General features: G+C 38.5%; 1 protein-coding gene across 6 annotated transcripts in view; it reads left to right on the top strand.

Annotated features, from left to right (window-relative positions):
• Positions 1–13886, top strand: part of WDR90 (WD repeat domain 90) — a 58336-nt gene that overhangs the window by 24536 nt on the left and 19914 nt on the right. For all 6 annotated transcript variants that reach the window (XR_008913548.1, XR_008913549.1, XM_007499215.3 and 3 more), the window contains 11 exons: positions 1387–1515; positions 2720–2850; positions 2971–3011; positions 3671–3802; positions 4154–4288; positions 5296–5393; positions 7274–7376; positions 8572–8693; positions 11728–11887; positions 12321–12511; positions 12744–12912. Coding sequence is in view for 4 of the 6 variants with exons in the window: in XM_007499215.3 (XP_007499277.1) it covers positions 1387–1515; positions 2720–2850; positions 2971–3011; positions 3671–3802; positions 4154–4288; positions 5296–5393; positions 7274–7376; positions 8572–8693; positions 11728–11887; positions 12321–12511; positions 12744–12912 (1411 nt within the window). In the remaining 2 variants the exon portion in view is untranslated. The remainder of the gene's footprint in view (positions 1–1386; positions 1516–2719; positions 2851–2970; positions 3012–3670; positions 3803–4153; positions 4289–5295; positions 5394–7273; positions 7377–8571; positions 8694–11727; positions 11888–12320; positions 12512–12743; positions 12913–13886) is intronic.

Below are 13886 nucleotides of genomic sequence, written 5' to 3'. Positions count from 1 at the left end.
TGATTTTGACTTTTGTAACCCAGTGACATATAAATTGACTTAAACCTAAGAAATAAGGGAATTGAATAAATCTCAATATACTTAATTAGCATTAGAATTTCTAGAGCATAATCCTCTTCTTCCTTGTTATCTTGAGGGGTTTTATGAGCCTTCTATGCTCTCTAATATTCATATTCTTTGTTCTATAAAGTACCTAGAGGCTAAAGAAATTTAGAGTGATGAAAGGTAGTGTATTTGTCATACATATAGTTTATAAGCACATAGTTCATAATAGTAACTTCCATTTATTTAGCATTTTGTAGTTCTCAAAACATTGTCTCATTTCAGCCTCATACTAATCCCATGAGATAGGGAGTTCAAGTATTTACTGGTTTTACAAATAAAGACATCATATCAATGAAGTGATTTGCCCAAGATCACACAGCTAATAAAGATGGAAACATGTCTTGAGTCCACATCTTCTGACTTCTGGTCTAGAACTCTTTCTGTTGTGTCATAATAAATTAATATTTACTTTAATCAATTAACATGATTATTTTCCAAGTAGATATGTTTAATGACTTGTCCAGACCTCAGCAACAAATCCAGACACCAGCTTTAGGGTCAGAAAGAAATTCCATTTCTCATTCTAGCTATCTAATGTTGAGCAAGTAGCTTTCTATGCATTGGCTTTAAGTGAAGAGTCCTGATAGTGAATTTGCCTGCCTCAAATTTCTCCCCTCTTCCAATCTATTCTCCATTTGGCTACTACAATGATTTTCTAGAAATGCAGATCTAACCATGTCACTTCCCTACTCAGTAAACTCCAGTGGCTTCCTCTCACCTCCAGAATCAAATACATAATGCTTTCCTTGGCATTCAAAGCCCTTCATAACTTAGTCTTCTCCTTTCTGGTCTTATACTTTTTTCTCCAACATATACTCTTCAATTCAGTGATACTGTTCTCTTAGCTTTTCCACAAACAAGGCATTCCATTTCTAAAGTCTGGGCATTTTCCCTGGCTGTCTCCCTTGCCTGGAATGCTCTCCCTCTTCAACTCTGCCTGCAGACCACCCTTTCCATCCCAACTAAAATCCCACCTGCTATAAGAAGCCTTCCCTAACCCTCTTAATTCTGCTGCCTTTCCTCTTAATTATTTCTTCTTTATCCTGTACATAGCTTATTTGTATATAATAATTTGTTTTCTTCTCTCCCCCCCCCCCATTAGATTGTGAATTCCTTGAGGGCAAAGACTGTTATAAGACAGTGCCTAACACAGAGTGGGTGCTTAATAAATGTTTATGGAATTAATTTTTTTCTCTTCAAAAATTGAGCCTTTTTATCCTACTTCTTCCCCTTTCTAGTTCTCTTCCTTCTGTTCTCTGAGTAATATTATTCTCATTCTAGTTATCTAATGTTCACCAAGTAGCCTGCTCTGCATTGGCTCTAAGTGAAGATGCTCAATTTCTCCTGACGGCTGGGGACCGGGCCATCAAAGTGTGGGACTTTCAGATGAAATTCCGAACCAGCTTCCAGGTATTTTAGGAGAGGGGCATGAGAGAAAGCAGTAGTACTTATCTTTGTCACCAAACCACTTTCAGACAGGAGACAATAATGTGCAAAGGATGACAGGAATCTTAATGTTTTTTGATCTTAGCCTCCCCTCCTTCCTCAACCTCTAGACTTCCCAGTACCATATGTTTTTTCAATATTAATTTTATTTCATTGATTAAGAAAATTTTTCCATGGTTACATGATTCATGTTCTTTCCCTCCCCTCCCCCCAACCCCTCCTATTATAGCCCATGCGCAGTTCCACAGGGTTTTACACATGTCATTGATCAAGACCTATTTCCATATTATAAATATTTACACTAGGGTGATCTTTTAGAGTTCACATCCCCAGTGATATCCCCATCAACTCATGTGATCAAGCAGTTTTTTTCTTCTGTGTTTCTGCTCCCACAGTTCTTTCTCCGGATGTGGATAACGTTCTTTCTCATAAGTCCCTCAGAAATGTTTTGGATCATTGAATTGCTGCTCAGTACCATATTTTAATCCCAGGACTTTTAGTCCCACTGGGACTGCACAACTTATTTCGAGGGGAATCTGTTGTTTGGAGTGACTGGGTGTTAGGTAGAGCCCTCATATTGGACTTGAAATCAGTATTTTTGTCAAGCACATTTGCAACTGTGCTTGTTTATCTAGTGTGATGAATGTAGATCAGAGAATTGTCCGGGAGTCAGGCTGCCTGCCTGCTCCTCCTTGGGACATGCTTGGGATCCTGATGGGAGTGCCTTGTACAATTAAAAAAATTTAATGGGGAGGATAACAGGCTGAGAATTGTGACAGAGGGAAAAGAGGGACAATAAAGAGGTGATATCAGTTTTATCTATGATCTTCCTGTCAGCTCCAGCTATTTTTATGAAAACTTTTATTGAAATAGCTGTTATTTTATCAATTTGGCTTTGTCAAGGCTAGTATTAACAGTATGTGTTGCCATGTCTAGGAGCTCAGAGTACTTTTTTACTTGCATCTTCATAGCACCCCCTTGAACTATTTAGAGAGGAGAGCCAAGAGGTTTTCTCCCTTTTACAGATAGAATGCTTGAAACTTAGAAAGATTATTTGCCCAAGGTTATATATAGATAGCACAGCTAACTTGAGACTAGGAATTATAGTGATGAAACCTCTTGATCTCTGGAGTCTTTCCATGTGTGCAGCCACCATTCTATCTTTCAGGCATTTATTGGCCATTCTGAGCCAGTGCAGGGAGTGGCTTTTACTCCTGATCAGCAGCAAATCATCAGTATTGGAGATGCCATCTTTATCTGGGACTTTTTAGCTTCTCCTGAGAAGACATCTAAGGCCAGGTAAAAGATCTGTACTTTCTATAAACTTACTTAGGGAGGAAAACTTCATTTCCACTTTCTTTCCTTTCCTATCCATTGAATTACTTTGTAATGACATCTTTTCTTTTATTACCTTTTCAGTGTCCATTGGTCTATAGAATCTTCTCCCTCTCTTGATACTGGTGAGTTGTTCCCCTTTACTTAGTGATAAGGACTACAGATTTCTTTAGACCATGTTGAAAGAAATGAAGAGTATATTCGCATATTGGTCAGGGAATTTGTCTCTTTGGCCAGAAACCAAAGGTCATAAAAGCCAGAAGGGGCCTTATAGATCACCAGCTCCCCATCCCTTAATTTTATAGATGAGGAAACTGAGGCACAGTTGAGTACCTTGCTGATGATCATAAGGCCAGAGGCAGGTCTGGACTCAGATCATCTTCATTTCAAATCCAACTGTCTAGCCTTTATGCAATTCTACTGTTAGATACTAGTTTTTTATCGGTGCTACAAGATAAATTTGAAATGGTAACTCTCTGGAGTAGGTAACTCTTCTGTGTCTTAGTAAGATGCCTACACAGAGAAGGGCATATTTATGCCCTACAAACCAATCCTTTATTAGCCTTCCCTCTCCAGCTTTATAACTGAATATCCTGAAGTTTTCCTTTTCTCGATTTAGCTCTATTTGTCAGCATTCTAAGAAAGACTATAAAAAGAAAAGTCCATTTTCACAATATTAGGGCCAGGAACATAGTGTCTAAGAAGGTTGGGGGGGGGGGGTTATTCTATTGGTGCCTTTGAATTCCCCATGATCTATGTGATCTGTGGCCTTTTCTGTTCCCAGGACCAAAAATTGAGAAGACTAGAGATGCAGCCTCTATAACCAATGGAATACCTCGTCAGTTAATACCTATGCCATCTCTGGCCTCCCCACCTCATCTGGATATTAGCGCTATGCCCCCTGGGAAAAAGCATGGTGAAGATAGTTGTGATCTTCTAGGGAGGGGAAAGCTTATGGTTTCTACTTAAAGATTCATTCATCAAATGGTAGCTTCATTGTTCATCTTTTCCCCAAAATATAAAAAGGCGCAACTGAGTGCTCGTGTTCCTAGGACAAAGGTTATATAGGAAGTATTAAAAAAAAAAAAGTTTGTCCAAAAGGAGATTAAGATCTGGATGTATCTCATTCACTTTCCTTCTCCATTTTCAAATATTTGTGATAAATGTGGTGGTGGTGATAATTTCCACAGCTGTTCTAGACACTACCTGTGATTTGCACATGTGTGTGTAATGGCCTCCTGCTTTTATCTGGCCTCTTCTTTTACAGATGTTTTTTCAGAGTCTGATGATGAAGGTACCTGTTTAAAAGACCATATTTTGAGAATGACTCAAAAAACTTCTGACCCATATATTGAAAAGAAAGTAGATGAGAATACAAGTGGCCCTGGGAAGACCAAATTAGGTCAGTGGTGTTCAGATTTACTTCTTGCCCCTCAAGTGGTAAGTTTAGCATCTTTCTTCTAGTCTTTAGGGGATCTTGCTATTCAGTGATGAAATAGCTCCAAAACATTGTCATGGTTGGCAAAAGTCAGCTTTTGATTAATTGGGATTCATTATCTAATTAATGTATGAATTTATCTGTCATATGAGAAGCATCATAGTTTAGTGGGAAGAGCACTGGGTTTGGACTCAGAAGATCTATTCAAGTCTCAGGCATATCACTCACTAGCTGTGTGACTATAGGCAAATACAGATTCTCTGAGCCTCAGTTTCTTTGCTTATAAAATGGGAATAATCTGACCAATCAAAAAATGCTATAGAATAGTGAGTTGCCATCATTGTCCTAGTCTGTTTGCTTACTTTTTTTCCCTTTTGGGCACCTTGGTGCACATTACTACCATATAGATTAAAGGTATCAAACTTGTGCCTGCAAAACTTCCAAGTGCCAATGGAAGTAGATTAGAATGTAATGGGGAAATGTTGAACAAAATAAATACAAATACAGCACAACATAGATAATGCTAATTTGTGATTTTCTTTTTTTTTTAACCCTTACCTTCTGTCTTGGAATCAATACTGTGTATTGGTTCCAAAGCAGAAGAGTGGTAAGGGCTAGGCAAAGAGGGTTAAGTGATTTGCCCAGGGTTACACAGCTGGGAAGTGTCTGAGGCCAGATTTGAATCTAAGACCTCCCATCTCTAGGCCTGGCTCTCAATCCACTGATCTAACCAGCTGCCCCCTTAATTTGTGATTTTCTAAGTGTTAATTATTGCCCTCAAAGATCTATTTCTATTTGAGTTTGCTGCTACTGGTGTAAACCACTCCAATATCACTGATTGTGATTTTATGGCTCCTCAGTACCAACTAAGAAACTTTCCAGTTAAAACTTGTTTTCCCATGGAGGGGCTAGAGAGACTGAAAGAGAATGGCCAGACTTTGATCCTGTACCTACTATTTGTCTTTTGGTAGATACTGGCAATGGCAAGATTGTGGAACCCCAGAACAATGTTCGCCCTGATTCCTACAGACATTTTATTGCTCGATATAAAGTGTCTACTCTTCCCAAGGTAAGAATAACCTGAGGGACTTGAGTAAAGGGATAGAGACCCAGAGAAGTTAAATGATTGGTTATGGTCTATAAGAGAGAAGTTACAAAAGGAGAGAAAAAATTAGTTTTTTGAATTCTCCCAGCTTATCTGTTCCTTTCTGGAATCTTGAGTCTTCCTTGCCCTTCCCTGCTTGAGGTCTTCCTTTGCATTGCTGGATCTGATTTTTTCTCTCCTTTTGTAACTTCTTTCTTACAGGTCACAGAATAAGTTATTAATTGAACTGAATTTCTTGATTCCTGTCCTAGCTCTCTTCCCTCCCAAGACCCTATCATTGTGTCCTAACATTCAGGTCATATGTGTTTCCATTTCCCTCACTCCCATATCCATTCAGTCACCAAGTCCTTTTCATTCTACTTCTGCAAATGTCTTTTCATTCTTTCCCTTCCTTTCCACCTCCACAATTCCTCTAGGTCAGGTCTTTGTCACTTCTTTATAGCTTATGACCATGGTCTCCTGGCTGGTGTTCTGGTCTTTTAGTTTTTTCCCTCCAGTCTGGCTTTCATACTTAGCCATTCCCTTTAATTTCCCTAATGAACAAGGTTAGTTGTATTCCTCTTTGCTCATAAACTTTCAAAGATTTCCTTTATCATACTGAGTACAGTCTGTGCTCCTTAAACTGTCATTTAAGACCTTTTACCATCTGCTTTTAACTTACCTTTCCAACTTTATCTTGCATTAATCCCTTTATGAACTTCATACTCTAGCCAAACTGGTCTTCTTACTGTTTTAGCCTTTTAAAAAGTATTTTAAAAATACTTGCTTTTTGTTTTAAGTTATTTCCTGATATATAGTCCTCTCCACACCCCAAATAAAACCTTTTCTTTCAATAAACAAAAAGAGTTAGGCAAAACTTGTGGACATGTCAGCCATGCTGGATACCACATAACAGTGGTTCCACATCTGTAGTTCCTCCATTTCTCTATCAAGAGGAAGGCCATTCATTGCTTCTCGATTTTGTCATTCCCTCTCTTCCCTTGAGCCTTTACTTTACTTTACCCTACCCCACATCTGGAATGAACTTTTCCTTATCCCACCTCTACCTATTAATTCATCTAGCAAACATAAATTGAGTGATTATATTATGAAATGGTGAAATGTACGGCACTGGGATATGAAGGCATAGTTCCTGCCCTCTTAAATTACTTCCTTTCTTATAAGGCCTAACTTTGCTAACATTTCTCTGATATCTTTCTTTGTTCCCCCCAGATAGAAGCAATCTCTCTTTGAATCTTTTACATACCATTTTTTCTAGTTGTATTAATTGTGATCCACGTTTGTGTGTTTATTAGACTATAAACTCTTTGGGAGCAGGAATTATGTCTTTTTTTAAACCCTTAGCTTCTGTCTTAGAATCTATACTAAGTTGTTTTTTTTTTTTAAATAAAACCCTTACCTTCTGTCTTGGAGTCAATACTGTGTATTGGCTCCAAGGCAGAAGAGTGGTAAGGGCTAGGCAATGGGGGTCAAGTGACTTGCCCAGGGTCACACAGCTAGGAAGTGGCTGAGGTCGAAGGAAAGGAGTTATATACTAAGTTTTGATTCCAAGGCAGAAGAGCCTTTAAGGACTCTTGGGCTAACACAGCTTAGGAAGTGTCTGAAGCAGGAAATTGTCTTAATTCCATCTCTGCACCTCCCTAGTATATAGCACAAAGTCCACATATTAGGGAACTTAATAAGCATATGTTGAATTGTGCATGAGTTTATGTGTGTATGCTAACAAGGAAGAGGGGTATGAGTGTGTGTGCATGTGTGCCTGTACATATGCATGCATTTGCCTGAAATACAAGTAGGTCTTGTATATACTTTGTCTTCTAAATGTGATTTTTATTGTCTTTCAGAAAATCTCCTTCCCAAAAAACAACCATAAGCATTTGAGGTTGAAAGCTGTTGTGGGTTATAATGGAAATGGCCGGGGGAACATGGTCTGGAGACCAGATACAGGTAGAGAGCAGCCTGGAAAAAAATGGGCCTGGTGTTAGAAAAGTGGAAGTAAGGAAACAATATCACAAGTATAATCTGGGACTCTTTCCTGAATTCAGTTTGGTGTTGAGAACTAACTGCTACCTGTTGAAGAATTAATGCATTGGAAGCAGCTTTCTCAGTATAATCTAGTATTGTTACTGCCTGGGATTTTTTAAATTACTTAAATAGGTCAGAGTTTTTGACACTACCATGACTGCATGGAACTGATGTTTCTTCTTCAAAACACTGTTTTCTGAACAGTGTTCTCCAAAGGGCAGATGGTTCATTTTTTTTTTCCATCTCTTCTCAAGGATCAGGCTTGGCTATTAGAATTAACCAGTGTTCCATTTCTGGGTTTGGGGCTTTTTTCCATTGTGTATTTTTAGTCATTGGTTTTGCTTATTCTTTATCAATTCATTTAAATCTTAGCATATTCTCCAAGATCTGTTCATAGTCATCATTTGTTTTGGCACAGAAATATTCCATTACAATCCCGTATTTTATTTTATTCAGTCATTCCCCAATTGATTGGTACCCATTTTGTTTCCAGTTCTTTACTTCTGCAAAAAATGCTGCTATGAATATTCCAGTGTACATGAGATCTTTTTCTCTTTGACTCACTTAGGATATATGCCTCACAGGGATCTCTGGGTCAAAGGGTATGGATCTTATGGACCTTTTAGTCACATTTTTAGCATAATTCCAAATTATTTTCTGCTACTAGTATATTGATGTAAACTGTTAGGAGAGCTGTACCTCTTTCTCCACATTCTCCACCATTTCTCCAACATTGAATTTTCTCACTTTTACCAATTTTTTGGGTATGAAATGAAACCTCTTAGTTATTTTTATTTTCATTTCTCTTATTAATGTTTTTTTCCTCATCTGTAAAATGGAGATAATGGTGAAGGGGGTAATAGGACCAACCTTGTAGTTGTGAAGTTGAAATGAGATAAAGAAAGAGCTTTACCAACTATAAAACGTTGCATAAGTATTATTTGATGATTATTTTGTAATTGCTGGGGGATACTATGGATTTGGCAAGATTGAGCTGTTGTATACCTTCAGGAAATTGTTTAAAATTAAATTTAAGGTAGAGAGGGAGCCATTTCCTTTGAACTTAATCACTATCTTCACTAGTAATGATTTCCTACTTTTCTGTCTCTCCATACAGGCTTTTTTGCCTATACTTGTGGATGTGTGGTTGTAGTGGAAGACCTGCACTCAGGCTACCAGCAGCACTGGCTGGGCCACCCAGAAGAAATTTCTACTTTAGCTGTCAGGCACGATGCCCGGGTACTGATGTTTGAGAGTCTGCAAGTGTTCTTTCTTTCTTTATTTTTTAAGCATTTCTGTCTTAGCATTGATACTAAGAATCGTAAGTGTCTACGGTCAAATTTGAACCCAGGACCTCCTGTCTTCCAGCCTGGTGTTCTATCCACTGAGCCACTTAGCTACCCCTGCAAATGTTCTTCAGTGATACAATCCCAACTCAAGTCCTCAAAGCCAAATACTAAACTTAGACTTACCTAAGATATTTGTTTAAATATAAGCCAGTATGACTACCCAGAGAAAGCTTGATCCCTGTTCCCATTTAAGTCTAGATTCTGCACACACCAGTTGCCTTATGGCCTCTGGGGAAGGCTCAGGATGTGATTCTTCTTTCCCTTTGGTCAGAAAGACTAGAAATAGCTACAAATAGGAAGAAGGACAGCACTTGTAGCCCAGCCTTCTCCAAAGGAAGCATTATGGCTAACGAAATGGAAGAGGCCAGGTCTCACTTGAGGCTCACTGTGTCACTGGAAAGAACATAGGGTTTGGAGTCATAAGGTTTTGATTCCCAGCCCCGTCACTAACTAGCTACATGACTATGGACAAGTTATATAACCTCTCTGATCCTCAGTTTCCTCATCTGTAAAACAGATGATAATATTTTCATTGCCCATATCACAGTATGGTTGTGGGGAGGGTTTTTTTTTTGTGAGTTATAAAATGATTAATAAATGTGAAAAAACATTTTCATTTTTAGATAAATAGATGGAACAAGGACCTAATGAGGCTTATGAATTCAGTAGACTTAGACATTTATTAAGTTCACTAAAAATACAAAGATTTTAAAATAATACAGTGCCTGTTCCAAGCAGCTTACATTCTATTGGGGTATGGGGACAGGTTTGTAGATATAACACATGAAGATATAGCCTATATATTATTTAAGGATAAAGAAAATCTCAGGTGAGATTGGATTTGGAAACTCCAATATGAGTACTATATTGATCTGCAAACATTTATTAAGCAGCTACTATATGCGAAGCATTATGCTAAGTACTGGGGATCCAAAGATAAAAATATGAAATAATCTCCACTCTTGAGGAACTTAGGTATTTATCAAGCAACAAAGTGGATTGGTGGTTAGAGTACTAGAGCTAGAGTCAGGAAAATCTAAGTTCAAATACAGTCTCGGACACTTACTAGCTATGTGACTCTAGACAAGTCACTTAACCCTGCCTGATAGTTTCCTTATCTATAAAAATGGGGGAAATAGTAGCACCTATCTCCAGAATTGTGAAAATAAAATAAGATAATCTTCGTAAAATGCTTTGAAAACCTTCAAGAGCTATATACAACTTGTTCATGTTATCTCCATAACGACTCATTTCTGTATAGTTAGCCTTTATCTTTCATCTGGATTTGAGTCCCAGATGATTAGTTGCCAATTTTACCACTTCAAATTGAATATCTTAAATTCATTATGTCTAAAGCAACTCATTATCTTTCCTTCCAAACCCTCTCTTCTTCTAAACTTCCGTATTTCTGTCAAAGGAACTGTCATCCTTCTGGTATCTCAGGTTTGTAAATTGCATCAGTTGCCAACATTTCTCACAGTTGCTCCCTCCTTTACACTTATATAGCTTTGCTTTAGTTAAGCCCTCATCATCTGTTACTTGGGTTGCTGCAATAGCTTTCTAATTAGTCTTCTTGCTTTATGTGTCTCCCTACTTCAATCCTTCCTACACATTGCTGCCAAAGTAATTTTTCCTAAGTGCAAATATGGCCTAATCAACCACTTTCCGTTGTCTCTAGGATAATATATAAACCCTTCTTTCTAGCTTTTAGAGCCCTATATAACCTGGCCTGACTCTTATCTTTCCAACTTTGTTGTATTGCCTTCCAGTACTCTTCAGCTCGGCCTTCTTTCTTTTCTTCACTCATGACCTGCCATCTCTCATCTTCCTGGAATAATCTCCCCCCTTATCTGAGAATCCCCTTCTTTAAGAAGCAACTCAGTCGCCATCTACCGAATGAAGTCTTTCCTTATCCTCCCAACTGCGAGTGTGTGTGTGTGTATTTCCACATACATATTTTTATAATTTGCATTTATTAATTTTATGTTTGTTTTACATATTTTCATATGTGCTCATTGTCTTTCTCATTAAAATGTAAGCTCATTTGAAAGAAGAATCTTTTTACTTGTAGCCCCAACATTTAGCACAGTGCTTGGCACATATTAAGGTCTTAATAGATATTTGTTGATTATTTGATATAAGATCAGTGCCCTTCTTGCAAGAGATTATTTATTTATATACTTATGTCTGTGGAAACTACCACCCCATTCTTGGCCTATCTGAGAGACCCAGTTTCTATAAAACCTAGCCTATAGAAAGTTCTGATTTAGGTTTCTGATTTAGGCTATATACAACCTCTATTTCCCATCAGGGACCCATATCTCTACCTAGGTACTTTAGGGAAATTGGTTGGACACCATGAAAGGATAGGGTTAGAATTAGAATTCTTTCAGGTCAGACAACTGTACACTTTCCTTTTTCATTGTACATCTTCTGCTTTTATTTATGTAAATGTTATTTTCCCGGGCCTTCATTTTTCTTTCCTATCCATCACATTTTTTTGTTCCTAATTGGGGCAATTATCAGAGAGAAGATAAGGAAGCAAATCTCAATTCAGTAAATTTTGCTTCCAACTAGCAAGATCTTTTAGGGTTTTTTTGCAAATAGTATTTTTTGGACTATTCATGCCTCCCTCTAAGTAGAGATAATGGAATTGGTGCCATTATCCATTTATAGGTTACCTTTGGGTTAAAATCTCTATTATTTCTGTATTCCCATGAACATATATATATATATATATATATATATATATATATATATATATATATATAACAATGTGAATTTGAAAGAGAGTGTGTGTGTGTATATGTCTGTATTTGTGGCCTGGCATTATATCTTTTGAAATTTGTAACTGATTGGACAAAGAAGATTTTGGTCTATCAGATCACTGCTGTAACAAGTTTTTTGTTTTTTGACTCTTCCAGATCCTTGCCTCTGCCTCTGGCCGGGGGGATGAGAACTCTCGTTGTCAAATTCGAATTTGGGATGTGCCAGGAGGGACTTGCCAAAAGGTTCTGTTTCATCATGAAACTGAGGTGCAAGCCATGGCATATTCCCATAATGATCATCTTTTCATCTCTTTGGGTTAGTAGAAATGGAATTCAGAGTTCAAACCCAACTGCTTGCCTTTCATCATTTGGCCAAGACAAATACAGAGTTATGTCCTTAGAAATGATTGAAAAAAAAGGCTTTCATTGCTTGATTATCTTTTAAAGGGGTAAGGGTGGGATCAGAAAAAAAAATGTATTTGTGGGAGGGCATCCCCTAAAATGTGTTCTTCCTTTGAGTTACAGGTTCTTTTAATGCTAAGCAGTATGTTAATGCTCATCTTTTGTAAACTAGAAACTTCTAGATACCATCCAGCCCAATTCAACAAGCATTTATTGTTTATTCTGTGCATTCTGACCATGTCACTGTATTGGTGCCAGATTTACAAAGACAAATCAAAAAACATTGTCTTCCATCAAAGAGTTTATATACTGGAGACTTTGATGTCTAACACGTCTGTGACTTTCAGGGGATTACAGTGACCGCACCATTGCCCTCTGGAATGCCATCACCTACGAACTGATGTCTTCCACCCGTTTCATGGAGCCAGTTCATGATGTGGCATTTAACCCATTCAGTGCTAATGAACTTGCCTGTGCGGGCCAGGGAGCTATTACCTTTTGGCTCATGAAGCAGCGGGGAGCTGACATCAACCTCCAGGTATCTCTGAGTCTTTTATTCCCTTTTTTTTCTGACAGGGCAGGGAGAGCTCACTCAGGGCAACCTTCTGATATTCAGAGAACGACTTATGGTTGCAGGTTGATTATAGAGGGGTGTTTGCCCCTGATTTCTTCTGGTTTGTTGTGAACACCAGCATTCATCTTCTCTGATAAAATGCCTACAATAAAACCTCATCAAAATCCATAACATCAATTGATGTTTCTTTGGTCAGGTCCACAGAATTCCTGTCCCTAATGAAATAGGACCAGTGGAACTGACATCAATTTGCTACAGTGTCGTTCCCTTACTCTACAGTGGCACCAACACTGGTCAGGTCTGCGTCTGGGACATAAGGACCTCCCGATGTTTTATGACCTGGGAGGCTGATGAGGGTGAGATTGGTGAGTAGATACCTTTACAAAACCTGCTTTGATCTGGTTATGATTCCAAAGGGAATAAGAAAAGCTCCCACTCTGTTCAGTTGATTCTGGGATCATTACTGATATTAAATGGACCTTGTTTCTTTTCCAGCTGATCTTTCTGAGTAAATGAATGTAATGAAAAAAGCATTTATGAAATGCTTACTATATGCCAAGCATGTAACCTACTGAATAAAGTAGACAGCTAGGAGCAGTTCTCAAGGAACTCAATCTGTGGAGGAAACCTATGGAAGGTTTTAGCAGCAAGTTCAACAGAAAGATTCCATGACCCATACATAGGGTATGGTTTTGGTAAAGCAGCTGATTGGTATCATTTCCACTGATGGAATCATCCTCTCTTCCTTCCTCTTTCCTCTCTCTCTCTATCTCTCTCTGTCCTTCTGTCTCTGTCTCTCTCTCTTCCTCTCTCCCTGCCTTCCATCTGTCCTTCCTTTTTCCTTTTCTCCCTTTTTTCTTCCTTCCTTCCTTCCTTCCTTCCTTCCTTCCTTCCTTCCTTCCTTCCTTCCTTCCTTCCTTCCTTCCTTCCTTCCTTCCTTCCTTCCTTCCTTCCTTCCTTCCTTCCTTCCTTCCTTCCTTCCTTCCTTCCTTCCTTCCTTCCTTCCTTCCTTCCTTCCTTCCTTCCTTCCTTCCTTCCTTCCTTCCTTCCTCCCTACTACCTCCCTCCCTCCCTCCCTCCCTCCCTCCCTTTTGTTTTAGAATCAATACTAAATTTAAGACAGAAGAGTGATAAGGACTAGGCATTTGGGGTTAAGTGACTTGCCCAGGGTCACACAACTAGGAAGTGTCTGAGATCAAATCTGAACCCAGGACCTCAATCTCCAGGCTGGCTCTTTATCCTCTGAGACACCTAGCTTATCCTGAATCACACCTATTTCTGTTGAGACATTTAATGGTGACAAGGATTTGGATGACTAGAAATTTTCTGGGTCTTCAGT

The sequence above is a fragment of the Monodelphis domestica genome, chromosome 7 (genome assembly GCF_027887165.1).
Source record: "Monodelphis domestica isolate mMonDom1 chromosome 7, mMonDom1.pri, whole genome shotgun sequence".
Taxonomy (NCBI): domain Eukaryota; kingdom Metazoa; phylum Chordata; class Mammalia; order Didelphimorphia; family Didelphidae; genus Monodelphis; species Monodelphis domestica.
Note: the sequence above shows the minus strand (reverse complement) of the source record. Positions and strands in the feature narration are given on the sequence as shown.